The following is a 22,270-nucleotide window of genomic DNA, read 5'->3' as shown; positions in this document are numbered from 1 at the left end:
CTCGCGCCCCAGAGGCGCAGCGACTTACGCCCCCTCGCGCCCCAGAGGCGCAGCGACTTACGCCCCCTCGCGCCCCAGAGGCGCAGCGACTTACCCCCCCTCGCGCCCCAGAGGCGCAGCGACTTACGCCCCCTCGCGCCCCAGAGGCGCAGCGACTTACGCCCCCTCGCGCCCCAGAGGCGCAGCGACTTACGCCCCCTCGCGCCCCAGAGGCGCAGCGACTTACGCCCCCTCGCGCCCCAGAGGCGCAGCGACTTACGCCCCCTCGCGCCCCAGAGGCGCAGCGACTTACGCCCCCTCGCGCCCCAGAGGCGCAGCGACTTACGCCCCCTCGCGCCCCAGAGGCGCAGCGACTTACGCCCCCTCGCGCCCCAGAGGCGCAGCGACTTACGCCCCCTCGCGCCCCAGAGGCGCAGCGACTTACGCCCCCTCGCGCCCCAGAGGCGCAGCGACTTACGCCCCCTCGCGCCCCAGAGGCGCAGCGACTTACCCCCCCTCCCGCCCCAGAGGCGCAGCGACTTACCCCCCCTCCCGCCCCAGAGGCGCAGCGACTTACCCCCCCTCCCGCCCCAGAGGCGCAGCGACTTACCCCCCCTCCCGCCCCAGAGGCGCAGCGACTTACCCCCCCCTCCCGCCCCAGAGGCGCAGCGACTTACCCCTCCCGCCCCAGAGGCACAGCGACTTACCCCTCCCGCCCCAGAGGCACAGCGACTTACCCCTTCAGCTTAGACACATATCACCTGCCTGCTCTCACCCGAGACACAGTGCCTTACCCCTCCTGCCCCAGAGACACATCACCCACCTCCTCGCACTCCAGAGACACAGCGACTCACCCCTCCTGCCCCAGAGACATATAACCCACCTTCCCCCCACCCCGAAGACCCATAACCCGCTTCCTCCTGCCCAGGAAGATGCTGCCGTTCTGCGCTCTCGCCTTGGAGAGACTGTGCCTTACCTCTCGTGCCCCAGAGACAGATTACTCGCCACCTCCAACCTTGCAGTCATGGCTCCAACCCCCTCCCTGTTCTAGAGACATATCATACCACTCCTCCTGCCCTAAAGACAAGACACCCTCTCCTCCTGCCGTGAGATATATCACCAGTCTCCTACTACCCCAGACACATATCACCTGCTTCCTCGCAGGTACAGGTACTCACTTCTCTCTTCTTAGCTGCAGGAGTAGACAAGACAAAGCCTCGGGGTGCTCTGCAACAAAGAATAAGGTGAAGGGTTCACAAACACTTGTATTGAGCATAAAATAATGGGATTCCAATAAGTGAGAGACCGGAGCAAAAGGTGCAGTGGATGATGTCAGTTAACGGAGGGACATCCAAGCCCACTCCGCACGTCAGCGGCCCGGACACATCAACCCACCTTTATACTTCAGGTGCTGGAGGATGGGGATGATTGTCTCCAAGGGAACGTTGTGAGCCAGGAACAACTGCCACGTACAGTACTGCTCGAAGGTCTCCCACTCCAAGCTCTGAACTGCAAGACAACACAGGGCCTTACTTCTCAGCAGAGCAGACACCGCGCTGTCCCACCTCCAGGGGTGAAGAGAGTTTACTCACTCAGAATGTTCAGCACAGAGTCCTTGCGGAACATCACCAGGTTCCCCATCATGACGTGACACACCAGCTCCTGCAGCTGAGCAGAACAGAAAATGGGACATGACATGCGGCACCAGACAGCCTGAATACGATGAAAGCTGCACCTAGCAGAAACTACCTGAGCAGAGTCGATGACTGCGACAATCATGTTGAGCAGCTCTCCGCTCCGCAGCGTTTCATCCGGGAACTAAGGGAGAAGAGCAGGGACGGTCAATACGTACCCACCACATACTGACCACCATGACTTGTCTGGAAATGCTGTCTGCACCGGGGCACCCACCTCGCTATATATGGAGGGGGTCAGGTAGCAAAGCAGCCGCACGTCGTCTTCCTGGCACGCCTTCATGTCCATCATCAAGCATGTATGCAGATCTCCCAGCTGGGTGGCTTGAGCGAAGGACTCATACAAGTTCATCTTCCCCGCTGCCGCTTTACTGGAGTCAGAGAGTGAAAGTTAATACACCCATAATAGAGGAACCAGACAGGGTGGAGTAAAGTGTGTAGTCAGGGGCCCTCTCTGTAAACCAGTAAGACCGCCTGCACATGGCAAAAGGCGGATTCCCGCCACGGAAGACCTGCGATTCAATGCGGAAATGTCTAAAAATCTGCATTGCATTTGCGGATCAAACGCTTCCGTAGAGAACAATTGAGCCTGTCCGCGTATTCACGCTAAAACAGAGCATGCTGCGATTTTATTTCCGCTTGCAGAAATCGCAATTCAAATGCGCATGTGAGCGAGGAGCTGCAAAAGCCCATGGTTTACTATGGGCTCATACTACCACGAATTATCCGCACGGGTGCCAATCGCTGATTCTGCAACTCAAAGCCTCCCGTGTGCAGGCGGTCTAAGAGGTCGATAGAAGGATAAATATGGCGCACATTTCCAGGCTGGCACAGTCTTCCGCAGAATGACACCAGGACAGGAAACTACTTCTGGGAGATGAGCTCTGGCCTGTAATTAGTGTTAATGAGTAGACCGGACAGAGAATGGGGACTGGATGTTATTAAGCAGGATGAGCACGTTAATGAGGAGAATTAACCATCATGGACGGGAAGGGGGGCCTCGCAGTGACCGGAGGCGGGCTGCAGGTAGACAATGAGGGGATATCTCACTGAATGGACATGGTTATTGAGGCACCCATCAGCAGCGCAGGAAAGACTCAGGTGACCAAGTCAGCAGCATGTGTGTATAATGCAGCGTCCTCACCTGGCCTTCAGGTAGTACAGCAGGTGGTAGCCAATCTTGGGTTGTTTCTGGTACAGCTCAGATAGGAGGTCAAGGAGCAGGGAGAATCCATTGCTGTCCTCCTGCATTTGGATCAGGTTTCTGGAAGGCAATGTAGGAGAGGTGAAGTCTTGTATTGTGACAGGCACAGAGGGGTAGGGGGTGACCGTAGAGGGAACTCACCTGAATATTAGGTACAGCGGCTTCCCCACAGACTCCTCCAGAGACCTGACAATAAACACATGACAAGGTAAGGCCTCATGTCCACAGGTGGGTTGGATTCTGCCTGCAGGAGCCCGCAGCGGTACTTTTTAAAAAATTTTTAAATCTCCTGCTTTCCCGCGGTACGTCCACAGTGTCAGCTGAGGGTGTGCCACGGTGTAATGGAAATATTTTTTATGGCTATTTGGTAGCCATTAATCTGTAATTCTATATGTATATATATATTTGAACAGGCTTTAATATATCAACTAGGCCCGTATTCTAAGGAATTAACCCCAGACCCATTGTACATGTTTATCATGTGTAAGTAAGAGAATGGCTGTGATGTTTGTTATAACACCAATCAGTCTGTCTTTGTAGAAGCCAGCCATGTACATATCTATTGTCTGGGAGGTAGACCTTGTCTGACTAGATCTCATCACTCTATAGAAACTGGTCAATTCTAGAGTTTGAGAACATCATTGATGCAAAGCTTGGATCATATGGCAGATGACTAAGCAAATCTTAGTGTATAAAATAGGACAGAAATTGTAATAGATCAGAAGCATCTTGTACCTGGGGAAGACGATCTCTTAGGCCTCATGTCCACGGGGAAAATCAGGCCCGCTACGGATTCTCCATGGAGAATCCGTAGCGGGTCCCTCCTGCCCCGCGGACATGAGCGCTGAAAAGAAGAATTAATAAGAATTAACTTACCCGCAGCGGACCGGGCACTTCTTCTCTTCTTCACGGCCGGATCTTCTTTCTTCGGCTGGCGGATGTACTCGGCACGTCGGCGGCGTGCCGGGCACATCCGCCGGACCGAAGCAAGAAGATCCAGCCGTGAGCAAGAGAAGACGTGCCCGGTCCGCTGCGGGTAAGTTATTCTTATTTTAGGTCTCCGCACGAAAATGGAGCATGTCACGTTTTTTTTCATGGTCTATTTTTTTAAAATTCCCTTTTATTGACCATACGCGGGTATCTATCTACCCGCGGGTGGTCAATGCATCCCTATGGGGTGCGGATCCGCGGGCGGGAGAAGAGTTAAAATCCGCTGCGGATTTTAATTCTTCTTTAGCCCGTGGACATGAGGCCTTAGGCCGCCTGCAGACGGGCGGGAATTTCGCGGCGGAATTTCCGCCCGTACACGCTTGCATAGGTTTGCATTACAACACGCAATCCTATGCAGACAGCCGCGGTTTGTCTGCGCGAAATCCCGTGCAGCAAACAAACAGCGGCATGCTAATTCTGTTCTGTGCGGGGCTCGCAGAGCCCCGTACAGAAACGTCACTCACCGGCCGCTGGCTCCGCTCTGCGCATGCGTCGGCACATGAAAGAGCCGGAGCGGGTAAATTCTGCGCTGCTCTCTGCAGGCACTCGGGTCGGGTCCCGCTGCGAGAATTCTCGCAGCCGGATCCGACCCGGCCGTCTGCAGGCGGCCTTACAGTGTTGGTCCATGAAACCTGTCTGCTTTTCACTGTGGCTTCTCCAGTGAAAAGATGAACTCCGGGCAGAAGTGTTTAACCCCTTCCCGCTGCAGGGCGTAAGTTTACGTCCTGGCAGCCTGGTACTTCCTGCAACAGGGCGTAAACTTACGTCCTGGAGATAGCGCGGGATCACATAAGATCCCGCGCTCTCTCGCAGCGGGAACCGGCTGTCAGTCACAGCCGGCGTCCCGCTGCAACAGCGGCGGGTCATTGGAGATGCGCCCCCGCTGTTAACCCCTTCCTTGCCGCGATCTAAGTAGATCGCGGCAGGGAAAGAGTTCACAGAGGGAGCGTGGTTCCCTCTGTGTCTCCGGCCGGAACTCGCGATGTCATCGCGAGAGCCCGGCCTGTCACCATGGCAACAGGACGCCAGACACTGGCGTCCTGTATTGCCTATGCCTGAGATCGCTGTATAAGCGATAAGGCATGGCAGAGCAGTAGCTCTGCCATGCCTTATACCAGCGATCATCAGGGCAGTGGTTAAAGTCCCTCAGAGGGACACAGTGTAAAAAAAACAAAGATTAAAAAAAGAATTTAAAAAAATATAAAAAAAAAAAATAAGAGTAAAAAAACCCATTTTTTAATGCTTTTTCTCAGATTAGCATAAAAAAAGGTAAAAGAAAAATAAAATCCCACATATTTGGTATTGTCGCGTCCGTAACGACGCGTACAATAAGTTGCACATGCTTTTGACTGTGCACGGAAAAAAACGCTAAAAAAAACGCTAAAAAACTGAGGCAAAATGCTAATTTTTAGCATTTTGCCTCACTAAAAACGCAATAAAAGTGATCAAAAAAGCCGTATGTACCCCAAAATGGTACCAATAAAATCTACAGCTCGTCTCGCAAAAAATAAGCCCTCATAGAGTGCCGTACATCAAAAAATAAAAAAGTTACAGGACTTTGAATGCAGCGATTTCGAAAAAAAAAAAAAGATTACCCAGAAAAAGGGTTTTTATTGCAGAAAAGTGGGAAAACCTAAAAAAAAATGTAAGAATTTTGGTATCGTTGTAACCGTACCGGTCCCCGGAAAAACTGGAATGTCTCATTTGTGCTGCATGATTAACGCTGTAAAAAAAAAAAAAAAAAAATCTATGGCAGAATTGATGCGTTTTCTCTCCCTGCTATCATTAAAAAAAAAAAAAAGTTTTACGATATTGTCTATGTACCCAAAAGTGGCACCGATAAAAACTACAGATCGCCACGCAAAAAACAAGCCCTTATACGGCCGCGTCGACGGAAAAATAAAAAAGTTATGGTTTTGAAAAATGGAGATGGAAAAATACAAAAAAAAAAATCGCTTGGTCCTCAACGCCAAAATAGGCCGTGTCATGAAGGGGTTAAGGTTGTAAGCATGTCTCTGTAAGTCTTTTGTATTGTAAAGTGTGTTTATGTTCTATCATTTGCCATATGTATTTTACCTGTAGAGAATCATTCTAAACATTTACACAATATCACCTAGCTTTATGTAAATTAGTTTTATCATCATCATTTACTCATTTGTATCAACCCACTTGTTCTTCTTTAAAGCCGTATCTGAACTTGTTGCCTTTCAGTTGGCAAAACACACGGATCAGACGGCTTCCATTTACCCCAATGGAAGTTGTCCGTGCGGGAACCGCAGAAAAATGAAGCATGCTGCGATTTGTCCGCAAATCAAATCAGCATGCTTTTATTAACGGACGGATGCCCATGCATCCCTATGAGCGGCTTGATTTGCGGATTTCGCAAACCAAATCCGCCTATGGACATGAGCCTCTAGTCAGATGCGGGCACGGGAACACGACGGGCACTTGCTCAGCTGACTTACTCTTCTGTGATCTCTTCTGGAAGGACCTCGCCACGAAACTGCCCCTTGAATAACTCCTGGAGACAGGACGCCAGCACCGACAGCTGCTCCGAATCAAAGTCGTCCTGCGGGGAAGGTACAGAGCTAGGTCGTTAGCTGTCACCACAGCCTCAGCATTTACATGTCAGCGGCTGCCACTCACCTCCAGAATCTGCTCCACGATGTCCTGCATCACCTCACACTGCGACTCCATATCACTAAAACACAAGCGCAGCAGTCGGTAATAGGTGCGGTACAAATGGGGAGCCTTCTATGAAGTATTAGGGTACACAGTGCCCCCACACATAGCACTACGTACCTCTCCTTCTGTAAAGCAACAACTTTATCCCTGAGCGGCTCCTCCAGCTGCTCCAGATACGGGGTGATGTCCACCGGCTCCTCTATGATCGGCTCTTTGATAGGGTGGAAGCGAAACTCCCTCTTCTTCCCTGTGGAGAGGGGGGCAACATGGTTCAAAAAGGGGGGCCATCAGTCCGAATCTGGACTGTGGGAGCCAACTATCAGCACCCCGCAGACCAGCCGCCATACATACACTGGAAGAGGGGAGGGTTTCCTCCAAAGCATCTAGTGGGGCGACTGTCAGGTCCTGGCGCTGGACAGCAGCACAAAGCTGTACGTACGGCGCCTGGAAATGAAGACCACCGACCCCAGGAGAAGAAATTAGAGAGTTCTCTCTATGACCTGTCTGGGGTATGTGGAGCACTTCTGGGGGCCCGGCTCCAGGGTTTGAGAACTTGTAGAGGTCTGGTCTCTGAGTAATTCTAGAGGCCCGTGGCAGGGTCTGAGTAATTTTAGGGGTCATGACAGTTAATAGAAGACTTTAACACAGTGGATTTGTGTGAATGAAGCCTTACTAGCTGACCTTCCCTGATTTAGAGGGCAGCTGTAGGGTGCAGGTAGGAGACCCCAATAGAGTAACCTATAGTAGGACACACTTCTGGGGAAGTGAAGAGCAAGGAGCTCTCTATTGCTTCCACACTTTTATGTCACCATAATCACAACCAGCAAGTTAGGGGGCAGCTGGGGGCGACACTTGTACCGAAGACACCCAACAGACTAAGTACTTCGGAGCAGCCAGTCAGCGACAGTCTGCAGGAAAAGGCTCATTACCGTTGTCTGCACTTTTGCTGTTCATCTCCTCGTCATCGTCACTGAAGGCGGCCTCTGCGGTGTCGTAGCAGCTCTCGTCCTTGTCTGCAAGACTGTTGTCCATCTCCATGGAGACGGGCTCCTCCGACTTTACTGAGAAGAGACGAGTGCAAATGTGTCACTGCAACATCACCGCCGCCGCAGAACCGGCTGTACATTGTATACGTCCATACTGCTTCTACTCAAGATGGCGATCACCAATATACAATACAGGGGAGAGCAAACCGATCGTATCCACCTAACAGAAGTGTGACTACCTCTCACAAATACACACACTGTCACCAGTACCAAGATGATGACATCAGCATGGGGCGGGCCTGTGACTACCTCTAACCCAATATACAGGCTGGTTGTCAGCAGTAATAGATGATGTCACTGTAATATTAGGTGTGCAGATCTCATGTCTGATCACATGTCATCAGTGATGTCATCAGCAGGGGCGGGCCTGTGACTACCTCTAACCCAATATACAGGCTGGTTGTCAGCAGTAATAGATGATGTCACTGTAATATTAGGTGTGCAGATCTCATGTCTGATCACATGTCATCAGTGATGTCATCAGCAGGGGCGGGCCTGTGACTACCTCTCAGACAGAATATACAGGCTGGTTGTCAGCAGTAATAGATGATGTCACTGTAATATTAGTGTGCAGATCTCATGTCTGATCACATGTCATCAGTGATGTCATCAGCAGGGGCGGGGCTGTGACTACCTCGCAGACAGAATATACAGGCTGGTTGTCAGCAGTAATAGATGATGTCACTGTAATATTAGGTGTGCAGATCTCATGTCTGATCACATGTCATCAGTGATGTCATCAGCAGGGGCGGGCCTGTGACTACCTCTCAGACAGAATATACAGGCTGGTTGTCAGCAGTAATAGATGATGTCACTGTAATATTAGGTGTGCAGATCTCATGTCTGATCACATGTCATCAGTGATGTCATCAGCAGGGGCGGGGCTGTGACTACCTCGCAGACAGAATATACAGGCTTGTTGTCAGCAGTATGTAATATAAGGTGTTTGGCTCTCACAGAAGTCTGATCACACTATCATTACATGCCTATTAGACAATCAGCTGCTGGGCTCGTCGCGGGAGACGCTCAATGTCTTCGATGTTTCGCACAATGTAATGATGATTAGTGTGTGACGATGGAAGATTACGACTCCCCAGGTGCTGAACATTCTAGCATAAGAGGAAGCAGGAATGAAAGCAAAAACATTATGGGAGGAGAGGAAGAGGAGGAAAGCTCTAGTAGCGACTAGAGAGCCGGAGAAATAACGTGTCCACATATCAAGTGGAGAACACCGATGGCAGACACCTCTGGAAGTAGCTCATTTCCAGAGAGAGCGAAAGTATCAGGAGTTGAAATTCAACATGGCGGATCCTACGAAGCGCCATACATATTGGATAATAGCCGGCCCTACCGAAAACAGCGGGGCACAGCGGCTAAAAACAGATTACAGAACAACCAGTAATGGGGAGGAGAGAGCGGAGATACAGAGCAAGAGAGGCAGACCTTCACTTACTCACGTGCAGCCCTTACTTTCTGAGGCCGGAGACGGGAGGTTACAGAACTCCGGAAACTTCTCTCTAAGCATTGATCTCAGTTCTTTGTCCAACTTGGGGTTGTGGAACAGAGGAGCCAAATGTCTGCAGCAAGCAAGAGGAATGAGCGGTCAGAAAATAAGTTACTATAATAGTCAACACTCTTGTACACATGGAGCAGTATTATAGTAGCTATATTCTTGTATATAGGAGGCAGTATTATAGTAGTTATAGTCTTGTACATAGGGGCAGTATTATAGTAGTTATATTCTTGTACATAGGGGACAGTATTATAGTAGTTATATTCTTGTACATAGGGGGCAGTATTATAGTAGTTATATTCTTGTACATAGGGGGCAGTATTATAGTAGTTATATTCTTGTACATAGGGGGCAGTATTATAGTAGTTATATTCTTGTACATAGGAGCAGTATTATAGTAGTTATATTCCTGTACATAGGGGGCAGTATTATAGTAGTTATATGCTTGTACATAGGGGGCAGTATTATAGTAGTTATATTCTTGTATATAGGAGGCAGTATTATAGTAGTTATAGTCTTGTACATAGGGGACAGTATTATAGTAGTTATATTCCAGTACATAGGGGACAGTATTATAGTAGTTATATTCCAGTACATAGGGGACAGTATTATAGTAGTTATATTCTTGTACATAGGGGGCAGTATTATAGTAGTTATATTCTTGTATATAGGAGGCAGTATTATAGTAGTTATAGTCTTGTACATAGGGGCAGTATTATAGTAGTTATATTCTTGTACATAGGGGACAGTATTATAGTAGTTATATTCTTGTACATAGGGGGCAGTATTATAGTAGTTATATTCTTGTACATAGGAGCAGTATTATAGTAGTTATATTCCTGTACATAGGGGGCAGTATTATAGTAGTTATATGCTTGTACATAGGGGGCAGTATTATAGTAGTTATATTCTTGTATATAGGAGGCAGTATTATAGTAGTTATAGTCTTGTACATAGGGGACAGTATTATAGTAGTTATATTCCAGTACATAGGGGACAGTATTATAGTAGTTATATTCCAGTACATAGGGGACAGTATTATAGTAGTTATATTCTTGTACATAGGGGGCAGTATTATAGTAGTTATATTCTTGTACATAGGGAGCAGTATTATAGTAGTTATAATCTTGTACATAGGGAGCAGTATTATAGTAGTTATATTCTTGTACATAGGGGGCAGTATTATAGTAGTTATATTCTTGTACATAGGGAGCAGTATTCTAGTAGTTATATTCTTGTACATAGGGAGCAGTATTATAGTAGTTATATTCTTGTACATAGGGAGCAGTATTCTAGTAGTTATATTCTTGTACATAGGAGGCAGTATTCTAGTAGTTATATTCTTGTACATAGGAGGCAGTATTATAGTAGTTATATTCTTGTACATAGGAGGCAGTATTATAGTAGTTATATTCTTGTACATAGGAGGCAGTATTATAGTAGTTATATTCTTGTACATAGGAGGCAGTATTATAGTAGTTCTATTCTTGTACATAGGGAGCAGTATTATAGTAGTTCTATTCTTGTACATAGGGAGCAGTATTATAGTAGTTCTATTCTTGTACATAGGAGGCAGTATTATAGTAGTTATATTCTTGTACATAGGGGGCAGTATTGTACTAGTTATATTCTTGTACATAGAGGGCAGTATTATAGTAGTTATATTCTTGTACATAGGAGGCAGTATTATAGTAGTTATATTCTTGTACATAGGGAGCGGTATTATAGTAGTTATATTCTTGTACATAGGGAGCAGTATTATAGTAGTTATATTCTTGTACATAGGAGGCAGTATTATAGTAGTTATATTCTTGTACATAGGAGGCGGTATTCTAGTAGTTATATTCTTGTACATAGGGAGCAGTATTATAGTAGTTATATTCTTGTACATAGGGAGCAGTATTATAGTAGTTATATTCTTGTACATAGGAGGCAGTATTCTAGTAGTTATATTCTTGTACATAGGAGGCAGTATTATAGTAGTTATATTCTTGTACATAGGGGGCAGTATTATAGTAGTTATATTCTTGTACATAGGGAGCAGTATTATAGTAGTTCTATTCTTGTACATAGGGAGCAGTATTATAGTAGTTCTATTCTTGTACATAGGAGGCAGTATTATAGTAGTTATATTCTTGTACATAGGGGGCAGTATTGTACTAGTTATATTCTTGTACATAGAGGGCAGTATTATAGTAGTTATATTCTTGTACATAGGGAGCAGTATTATAGTAGTCATATTCTTGTACATAGGAGGCAGTATTATAGTAGTTATATTCTTGTACATAGGAGGCGGTATTCTAGTAGTTATATTCTTGTACATAGGGAGCAGTATTCTAGTAGTTATATTCTTGTACATAGGAGGCAGTATTCTAGTAGTTATATTCTTGTACATAGGAGGCAGTATTATAGTAGTTATATTCTTGTACATAGGGGGCAGTATTATAGTAGTTATATTCTTGTACATAGGGAGCAGTATTATAGTAGTTCTATTCTTGTACATAGGAGGCGGTATTATAGTAGTTATATTCTTGTACATAGGGGGCAGTATTCTAGTAGTTATATTCTTGTACATATGGGGCAGTATTATAGCAGTTATATTCTTGTACATAGGGAGCAGTATTATAGTAGTTATATTCTTGTACATAGGGAGCAGTATTATAGTAGTTATATTCTTGTACATAGGGAGCAGTATTATAGCAGTTATATTCTTGTACATAGGGAGCAGTATTATAGCAGTTATATTCTTGTACATAGGGAGCAGTATTATAGTAGTTATATTCTTGTACATAGGAGGCAGTATTATAGTAGTTATATTCTTGTACATAGGAGGCGGTATTCTAGTAGTTATATTCTTGTACATGGGGGCAGTATTATAGTAGTTATATTCTTGTACATAGGAGGCAGTATTATAGTAGTTCTATTCTTGTACATAGGAGGCGGTATTCTAGTAGTTATATTCTTGTACATAGGGGGCAGTATTGTACTAGTTATATTCTTGTACATAGAGGGCAGTATTATAGTAGTTATATTCTTGTACATAGGGAGCAGTATTATAGTAGTCATATTCTTGTACATAGGAGGCAGTATTATAGTAGTTATATTCTTGTACATAGGAGGCGGTATTCTAGTAGTTATATTCTTGTACATGGGGGCAGTATTATAGTAGTTATATTCTTGTACATAGGAGGCGGTATTCTAGTAGTTATATTCTTGTACATAGGGAGCAGTATTCTAGTAGTTATATTCTTGTACATAGGAGGCAGTATTCTAGTAGTTATATTCTTGTACATAGGAGGCAGTATTATAGTAGTTATATTCTTGTACATAGGGGGCAGTATTATAGTAGTTATATTCTTGTACATAGGGAGCAGTATTATAGTAGTTCTATTCTTGTACATAGGAGGCGGTATTATAGTAGTTATATTCTTGTACATAGGAGGCGGTATTCTAGTAGTTATATTCTTGTACATAGGGGGCAGTATTCTAGTAGTTATATTCTTGTACATAGGGGGCAGTATTCTAGTAGTTATATTCTTGTACATAGGGGGCAGTATTCTAGTAGTTATATTCTTGTACATAGGGGGCAGTATTCTAGTAGTTATATTCTTGTACATATGGGGCAGTATTATAGCAGTTATATTCTTGTACATAGGGAGCAGTATTATAGTAGTTATATTCTTGTACATAGGAGGCAGTATTATAGTAGTTATATTCTTGTACATATGGGGCAGTATTATAGCAGTTATATTCTTGTACATAGGGAGCAGTATTATAGTAGTTATATTCTTGTACATATGGGGCAGTATTATAGCAGTTATATTCTTGTACATAGGGAGCAGTATTATAGTAGTTATATTCTTGTACATAGGAGGCAGTATTATAGTAGTTATATTCTTGTACATAGGAGGCGGTATTCTAGTAGTTATATTCTTGTACATGGGGGCAGTATTATAGTAGTTATATTCTTGTACATAGGAGGCAGTATTATAGTAGTTATATTCTTGTACATAGGAGGCGGTATTCTAGTAGTTATATTCTTGTACATGGGGGCAGTATTATAGTAGTTATATTCTTGTACATAGGAGGCGGTATTCTAGTAGTTATATTCTTGTACATAGGGAGCAGTATTATAGTAGTTATATTCTTGTACATAGGGAGCAGTATTCTAGTAGTTATATTCTTGTACATAGGAGGCAGTATTCTAGTAGTTATATTCTTGTACATAGGAGGCAGTATTATAGTAGTTATATTCTTGTACATAGGGGGCAGTATTATAGTAGTTCTATTCTTGTACATAGGGAGCAGTATTATAGTAGTTCTATTCTTGTACATAGGAGGCGGTATTATAGTAGTTATATTCTTGTACATAGGAGGCAGTATTCTAGTAGTTATATTCTTGTACATAGGGGGCAGTATTCTAGTAGTTATATTCTTGTACATAGGGGGCAGTATTCTAGTAGTTATATTCTTGTACATAGGGGGCAGTATTCTAGTAGTTATATTCTTGTACATATGGGGCAGTATTATAGCAGTTATATTCTTGTACATAGGGGGCAGTATTATAGTAGTTATATTCTTGTACATAGGAGGCGGTATTATAGTAGGTATATTCTTGTACATAGCAGGCAGTATTATAGTAGTCATATTCTTGTACATAGGGGGCAGTATTATAGTAGTCATATTCTTGTACATAGAGGGCAGTATTATATTAGTTATATTCTTGTACATTAGAGCAGTATTAGAGTAGTTATATTCTTGTACATAGGGAGCAGTATTATAGTAGTTATATTCTTGTACATAGGAGGCGGTATTATAGTAGGTATATTTTTGTACATAGGCGGCGGTATTATAGTAGGTATATTCTTGTACATAGGGAGCAGTATTATAGTAGTTATATTCTTGTACATTGAGGGCAGTATTATAGTAGTCATATTCTTGTATATAGGGGCAGTATTATAGTAGTTATATTCTTGTACATCAGAGCAGTATTAGAGTAGTTATATTCTTGTACATAGGGAGCAGTACTATAGTAGTTATATTCTTGTACATAGGAGCGGTATTATAGTAGTTATATTCTTGTACATATGGAACAGTATTATAGTAGTTATATTCTTGTACATAGGAGCGGTATTATAGTAGTTATATTCTTGTACATAGGGGACAGTATTATAGTAGGTATATTCTTGTACATAGGGGGCAGTATTATAGTAGCTATATTCTTGTACATAGGAGCAGTATTATAGTAGTTAAATTCTTGTACATAGGGGGCAGTATTATAGTAGTTAAATTCTTGTACATAGGGGGCAGTATTATAGTAGTTACATTCTTGTACATAGGGGGCAGTATTATAGTAGTTAAATTCTTGTACATAGGGGGCAGTATTATAGTAGGTATATTCATGTACATAGGGGCAGTATTATACAGGTTATATTCTTGTACATAGCGGGCAGTATTATAGTAGTTATATTCTTGTACATAGGGGGCAGTATTATAGTAGTTATATTCTTGTACATAGGGGGCAGTATTATAGTAGTTATATTCTTGTACATAGGGGACAGTATTATAGTAGGTATATCCTTGTACATAGGGAGCAGTATTATAGTAGGTATATTCTTGTACATATGGGGCAGAATTATAGTAGTTATATTCTTGTACATATGGGGCAGAATTATAGTAGTTATATTCTTGTACATAGTGGGCAGTATTATAGTAGTTATATTCTTGTACATAGGGGCAGTATTATAGTATTTATATTCTTGTACATAGGGGCAGTATTATAGTATTTATATTCTTGTACATAGGGGCAGTATTCTAGTAGTTATATTCTTGTACATAGGGGGCAGTATTATACTAGGTATATTCTTGTACATAGGAGCAGTATTATAGTAGTTATATTCTTGTATATAGGGGGCAGTATTATTGTAGTTATATTCTTGTACATAGGGAGCAGTATTATAGTAGGTATATTCTTGTACATAGGAGGCAGTATTATAGTAGTTATATTCTTGTACATAGGAGGGCAGTATTATAATAGTTATATTCCAGTACTTAGAGGTAGTTATATTTAGGTCTCTAGTATACGTCTACTTACGCCAGTACTCTCTTCTCCATGATGTGAGTGAGAGAGCTGAATACACCTTGTCTCACGTGCCCCTCCAGTGGTGGGTAGAAATTGGGTATTATCTGCACAATGATAAAACAGTAATAGGTTAAGAATGGAGAAGTCACGTAGTTAAGGGCTCAGTAAAAGTATTCTGCAAGGGATGACATGGACTGTGGTCCTATGTGATTGGTTTGTGGCTCGGATCAGTCTGGATGGAGTGATTTGCATGCACAAGTACATCCATTATGCACTGTTACTTTGTGCCGTTAGTCATCATCTCCCTTCATACTTTAACGAGGTCTCAGCCATCCCCATGTAAGAGCCGCCCATCGTGCATGTTGTCTTGGCTCGAGGTCGGCCTGTCATACATGATTTGTGGGTTCCAGAGTGAAGGGATTCCGAAACTGAAGCAAATGAGGAAAACCTGGCAGGGATGCAGAACAATAACCCCTCTCCCACAGGACACACTTCCTACAACCTAACTCCAAAATTGGGAACATTTTTTTGCATTTTCTCAGAGACTCCAGGGCCCAGTGGAGGGGGACGGAGGAGGTGGGGGTAGCCATGACTGCGAGGCGAGTTCTGGGACACAGTAGAGGCTTGTCAAGAAGATTCTGTGCAGTACGCCCCTCGGAGGCTGATAAATGTAGCACAATCTTTTTATCCTTGCACTCTACTGATTACTGAAGATGAAGCGGAGGTGTAAGATATGCTGACGCTCTGCAGTACATTTATTTATAGGCTTCCAGAGACCCCTTGAAGTCATGGTGGACTGCGAGGTGCCTCGGAAGCTGACACCTGGATGCTTCTGTGATCGGCGTGGCATCTTGAGCGCTTGTTAGGAGAGGAGGCGGCTTTTCCTGGAGCGAGCACAGTGTGAGCAGATGGCATCATTAGCCAGGCATGAATAATTCACCGCCTGCAACCATCTACCTATTCGTGTCCTCTCCTGCCGCTGTCCCGATGATCCCCCGACCTTCTCACGTAACAAGCGGGCGCTAAACCGTTATGATGCCAGTTCTCTTACCCGGCACATGAAATCCAGCAGTGTGGCCGTGATGGCGGGGTGCGGCTTCATGGAGTGGTGCATCACCAAGATAGCCGGCTCTGCGGAGACAGGAAAGATTGCAGTACATGGAGGTTTTATACGGCCAAATGCACAGTGCAGGTAGGCGAACGAGGGCACAGCACAGGCGGGTAGGCGAGCAAGGGGTAATAGCAAATAGCTGAGGGAGGGGGCACCGGCAGGTCGATAAGGGTAGAGCACAAGCAAGTAGGTAGCACAGGGTAATGAGCAAGCAGATGAGAGAAAGTGAGATCACAAGTGCATAGGAGAGTGACAGAAGAGCACCAGCTAGTAAACAAGGGAGCAGTAATAGCAAGCAGGTGAGTGATGGGAGAGAACCAGCAGGTAGGCGAGTGTGTGGAAACAGGAAGCAGGGAGGATCATCAGCAGGCTAGAGTGTGAGGGGAAACCACTAGCGAGCAGGAGAGGAGCACCAGCAAAGAGGTGAAAGAAGGGAGCATGTCAGCAAGCAGGTGAGAGGTAAGTAGGTAAGAGAGGGAAGAAACAGATAGTGAAAAGCGGACAATAGGATACAGAGACATTAGAAGGACTGGCAGAGAGGGCACCAGAGAGCGAAAACTGGTCAGTCCCACAGACAGCAGGAGACATGGCCGACACCTCCACAGCAGTGACCTAACAAGCGAGCAGGCTGCACGCACTAACGCCGCTAAGAAATAATGAGACAGCTACTACATAGCCAGAGAAGGTGTGAGATCGCCCGCGGTCTGCAAGAACAGATTTCATTATCAGATCCTGAACGTAGCGAGCAACACCACGGAGCAAGCGGCATTTTGTCGCTGGAGACATCCGATTGCAGTGAAATGAGCACACAGGATGCAGCCACCACATTGGAACGACGCTAGCGAGACCCCTAACTGCTGTAGCGACGATCTGTGGACAGACGTCTCTGTAAGGTCATGAAATTACTACAAGTACTGATTATCACGGAGATCGCCCCCCTCCCCCGCATCGGAAAGATGAGCGCCCACTGCGGAGAGGGGTGAAGGACGGTAAGATAAGACGCGGGACGTCGTAAGCCGCAGAGCATCGCACCCCAGGACTGCCACAACTTACCGATGTTCATGATGCTGTCTTTCTCCGGACTAAAGAAGAGCCAATCGTAAAACAAGGCGAGCTTGGCGTTGGAGGCGGCGACATTGGACTGAAAGAGAGGGGGGGAAACACGATCACTAGATGGGGGGGCTCTATACGGCAAGACACAGGCCCCCACCCCCCCGAGCGGGGGACTCTATACGGCAAGACAGTGATTCCCAACTGGGGTGCCGTGGCTCTCTGGCTGGAAATCACGTGGGTAGTGGTGTCTCACGGAACGGAGCATAGCCCCGCTCCCAGGGGACATGCAAAACGCTGCTAAAACTAGCTGGAGGAATGCTGCCAGGAGCAGGGACCAGGCAGGCACAGCCTCGCTCCCAGGGGACATGGAACACGCAGATAAAGGACATTCAAGGACCTGGAGGGATGCAGCCAATGGGGCGTGACAGGGGTGTTCCTACATCCCCGCCTTGTCAACCCCCTAGGTTCCTGGTGGCCTCAAGATACACCAGTACCAGGAAGGAGTAAGTATATGGATTTGGGGGGGGGGCTACTGTCACCACTGGAGAGGGGTTGGGGGGGGGATTTATGATAGTACGGGGGGGGGGGGGGGGATTTATGATAGTACGGGGGGGGGGGGGATTTATGATAGTACGGGGGGGGGGATTTATGATAGTACGGGGGGGGGGATTTATGATAGTACGGGGGGGGGGGATTTATGATAGTACGGGGGGGGGGATTTATGATAGTACGGGGGGGGGGGGATTTATGATAGTACGGGGGGGGGGGGGATTGATGATAGTACGGGGGGGGGGGGATTGATGATAGTACGGGGGGGGGGGGATTGATGATAGTACGGGGGGGGGGATTGATGATAGTACAGGGGGGGGGGGATTGATGATAGTACGGGGGGGGATTGATGATAGTACGGGGGGGGGGGATTGATGATAGTACGGGGGGGGGGATTGATGATAGTACGGGGGGGGGGGGATTGATGATAGTACGGGGGGGGGGGATTGATGATAGTACGGGGGGGGGGGGATTGATGATAGTACGGGGGGGGGGATTGATGATAGTACGGGGGGGGGGGGGGGATTGATGATAGTACGGGGGGGGGGGGATTGATGATAGTACGGGGGGGGGGGATTGATGATAGTACGGGGGGGGGGATTGATGATAGTACGGGGGGGGGGGATTGATGATAGTACGGGGGGGGGGATTGATGATAGTACGGGGGGGGGGATTGATGATAGTACGGGGGGGGGGGGGATTGATGATAGTACGGGGGGGGGGATTGATGATAGTACGGGGGGGGGGGGATTGATGATAGTACGGGGGGGGGGGATTGATGATAGTACGGGGGGGGGGATTGATGATAGTACGGGGGGGGGGATTGATGATAATACGGGGGGGGGGGGATTGATGATAGTACGGGGGGGGGGGGATTTATGATAGTACGGGGGGGGGGATTTATGATAGTACGGGGGGGGGGATTTATGATAGTACGGGGGGGGGGGGAGATTGATGATAGTACGGGGGGGGGGGGAGATTGATGATAGTACGGGGGGGGGGGGAGATTGATGATAGTACGGGGGGGGGGGGGAGATTGATGATAGTACGGGGGGAGGAGATTGATGATAGTACGGGGGGGGGGGGGGAGATTGATGATAGTACGGGGGGGGGGAGATTGATGATAGTACGGGGGGGGGGGAGATTGATGATAGTACGGGGGGGGGGGGGAGATTGATGATAGTACGGGGGGGGGGATTGATGATAGTACGGGGGGGGGATTGATGATAGTACGGGGGGGGGATTGATGATAGTACGGGGGGGGGGGATTGATGATAGTACGGGGGGGGGGATTGATGATAGTACGGGGGGGGGGATTGATGATAGTACGGGGGGGGGGATTGATGATAATACGGGGGGGGGGATTGATGATAGTACGGGGGGGGGGGATTGATGATAGTACGGGGGGGGGGGGGATTTATGATAGTACGGGGGGGGGGGATTTATGATAGTACGGGGGGGGGGATTTATGATAGTACGGGGGGGGGGATTTATGATAGTACGGGGGGGGGGATTTATGATAGTACGGGGGGGGGGAGATTGATGATAGTACGGGGGGGGGGGGAGATTGATGATAGTACGGGGGGGGGGAGATTGATGATAGTACGGGGGGGGGGAGATTGATGATAGTACGGGGGGGGGGGGGAGATTGATGATAGTACGGGGGGGGGGGGAGATTGATGATAGTACGGGGGGGGGGGGAGATTGATGATAGTACGGGGGGGGGGGGGGGGGGATGTGGGGGGGGGGGGGATTGATGATAGTACGGGGGGGGATTGATGATAGTACGGGGGGGGGGATTGATGATAGTACGGGGGGGGGGGGATTGATGATAGTACGGGGGGGGGGGGGGATTGATGATAGTACGGGGGGGGGGGAGATTGATGATAGTACGGGGGGGGGGGGGGATGATGATAGTACGGGGGGGGGGGTTGAGAGGGGGGGAGATGATAGTACGGGGGGGGGGGGGAGATTGATGATAGTACGGGGGGGGGGGATTGATGATAGTACGGGGGGGGGGGAGATTGATGATAGTACGGGAGGGTGGGGAGATTGATGATAGTACGGGAGGGTGGGGGGGGGAGATTGATGATAGTACGGGGGGGGGGGGGGATTGATGATATTACGGGGGGGGGGATTGATGATATTACGGGGGGGGGGGATTGATGATAGTACGGGGGGGGGGGATTGATGATAGTACGGGGGGGGGGATTGATGATAGTACGGGGGGGGGGGGAGATTGATGATAGTACGGGGGGGGGGGGGGAGATTGATGATAGTACGGGGGGGGGGAGATTGATGATAGTACGGGGGGGGGGGAGATTGATGATAGTACGGGGGGGGGGGATTGATGATAGTACGGGGGGGGGGGGAGATTGATGATAGTACGGGGGGGGGGAGATTGATGATAGTACGGGGGGGGGGGGGGAGATTGATGATAGTACGGGGGGGGGGAGATTGATGATAGTACGGGGGGGGGGGAGATTGATGATAGTACGGGGGGGGGGGGAGATTGATGATAGTACGGGGGGGGGGGGAGATTGATGATAGTACGGGGGGGGGGGGGGAGATTGATGATAGTACGGGGGGGGGGGGAGATTGATGATAGTACGGGGGGGGGGGGAGATTGATGATAGTACGGGGGGGGGGGGAGATTGATGATAGTACGGGGGGGGGGGGAGATTGATGATAGTACGGGGGGGGGGAGATTGATGATAGTACGGGGGGGGGGGGAGATTGATGATAGTACGGGGGGGGGGGATTGATGATAGTACGGGGGGGGGATTGATGATAGTACGGGGGGGGGATTGATGATAGTACGGGGGGGGGATTGATGATAGTACAGGGGGGGGGGATTGATGATAGTACGGGGGGGGGGATTGATGATAGTACGGGGGGGGGGATTGATGATAGTACGGGGGGGGGGGGATTGATGATAGTACGGGGGGGGGGGAGATTGATAGTACGGGGGGGGGGGGGAGATTGATAGTACGGGGGGGGGGATTGATAGTACGGGGGGGGGGGATTGATAGTACGGGGGGGGGGGGAGATTGATAGTACGGGGGGGGGAGATTGATGATAGTACGGGGGGGGGGGATTGATGATAGTACGGGGGGGGGAGATTGATGATAGTACGGGGGGGGGGAGATTGATGATAGTACGGGGGGGGGAGATTGATGATAGTACGGGGGGGGGAGATTGATGATAGTACGGGGGGGGGGAGATTGATGATAGTACGGGGGGGGGGAGATTAATGATAGTACTGGGGGGGGGAGATTAATGATAGTACTGGGGGGGGGGGGATTAATGATAGTACTGGGGGGGGGGATTAATGATAGTACGGGGGGGGGGATTAATGATAGTACGGGGGGGGGGGGATTAATGATAGTACGGGGGGGGGATTAATGATAGTACGGGGGGGGGATTAATGATAGTACGGGGGGGGGGGGGGAATTAATGATAGTACGGGGGGGGATTAATGATAGTACGGTGGGGGGATTAATGATAGTACGGGGGGGGGGATTAATGATAGTACGGGGGGGGGGATTAATGATAGTACGGGGGGGGGATTAATGATAGTACGGGGGGGGATTAATGATAGTACGGGGGGGGGGGGGATTAATGATAGTACGGGGGGGGGGATTAATGATAGTACGGGGGGGGGGGATTAATGATAGTACGGGGGGGGGGATTACTGATAGTACGGGGGGGGGGATTAATGATAGTACGGGGGGGGGATTAATGATAGTACGGGGGGGGGGGGGATTAATGATAGTACGGGGGGGGGATTACTGATAGTACGGGGGGGGGGGATTACTGATAGTACGGGGGGGGGGGATTACTGATAGTACGGGGGGGGGGGGATTACTGATAGTACGGGGGGGGGGGGATTACTGATAGTACGGGGGGGGGATTACTGATAGTACGGGGGGGATTACTGATAGTACGGGGGGGATTACTGATAGTACGGGGGGGATTAATGATAGTACGGGGGGGATTAATGATAGTACGGGGGGGATTAATGATAGTACGGGGGGGATTAATGATAGTACGGGGGGGGGGGGATTAATGATAGTACGGGGGGGGGGGGATTAATGATAGTACGGGGGGGGGGGATTACTGATAGTACGGGGGGGGGGGGATTACTGATAGTACGGGGGGGGGATTACTGATAGTACGGGGGGGGGGGAGATTAATGATAGTACGGGGGGGGGGATTACTGATAGTACGGGGGGGGGGATTACTGATAGTACGGGGGGGGGGGGGGGAGATATTAATGATAGTACGGGGGGGGGGGGAGATTAATGATAGTACGGGGGGGGGGGAGATTAATGATAGTACGGGGGGGGGGGGATTACTGATAA

The 22,270-nt window shown here is 47.9% G+C and overlaps 1 protein-coding gene across 1 annotated transcript in view; it reads right to left on the bottom strand.

The window, feature by feature from the left end:
* Positions 1 to 22,270, bottom strand: part of INTS3 (integrator complex subunit 3) — a 50,730-nt gene that overhangs the window by 4,989 nt on the left and 23,471 nt on the right. The window contains exons 10-24 of the mRNA XM_066572463.1: positions 17,358 to 17,532; positions 16,245 to 16,324; positions 15,206 to 15,297; positions 9,069 to 9,175; positions 7,482 to 7,613; positions 6,670 to 6,799; positions 6,514 to 6,568; positions 6,333 to 6,436; positions 3,019 to 3,063; positions 2,818 to 2,937; positions 1,891 to 2,044; positions 1,729 to 1,797; positions 1,572 to 1,647; positions 1,375 to 1,488; positions 1,158 to 1,206 (exon numbers count right to left, since the gene is read on the bottom strand). Coding sequence (XP_066428560.1) covers positions 1,158 to 1,206; positions 1,375 to 1,488; positions 1,572 to 1,647; positions 1,729 to 1,797; positions 1,891 to 2,044; positions 2,818 to 2,937; positions 3,019 to 3,063; positions 6,333 to 6,436; positions 6,514 to 6,568; positions 6,670 to 6,799; positions 7,482 to 7,613; positions 9,069 to 9,175; positions 15,206 to 15,297; positions 16,245 to 16,324; positions 17,358 to 17,532 — 1,502 coding nt within the window. The remainder of the gene's footprint in view (positions 1 to 1,157; positions 1,207 to 1,374; positions 1,489 to 1,571; positions 1,648 to 1,728; positions 1,798 to 1,890; positions 2,045 to 2,817; positions 2,938 to 3,018; positions 3,064 to 6,332; positions 6,437 to 6,513; positions 6,569 to 6,669; positions 6,800 to 7,481; positions 7,614 to 9,068; positions 9,176 to 15,205; positions 15,298 to 16,244; positions 16,325 to 17,357; positions 17,533 to 22,270) is intronic.

Source organism: Eleutherodactylus coqui, chromosome 6, assembly GCF_035609145.1.
Source record: "Eleutherodactylus coqui strain aEleCoq1 chromosome 6, aEleCoq1.hap1, whole genome shotgun sequence".
NCBI classification, from domain to species: Eukaryota; Metazoa; Chordata; class Amphibia; order Anura; family Eleutherodactylidae; genus Eleutherodactylus; species Eleutherodactylus coqui.
Note: the sequence above shows the minus strand (reverse complement) of the source record. Positions and strands in the feature narration are given on the sequence as shown.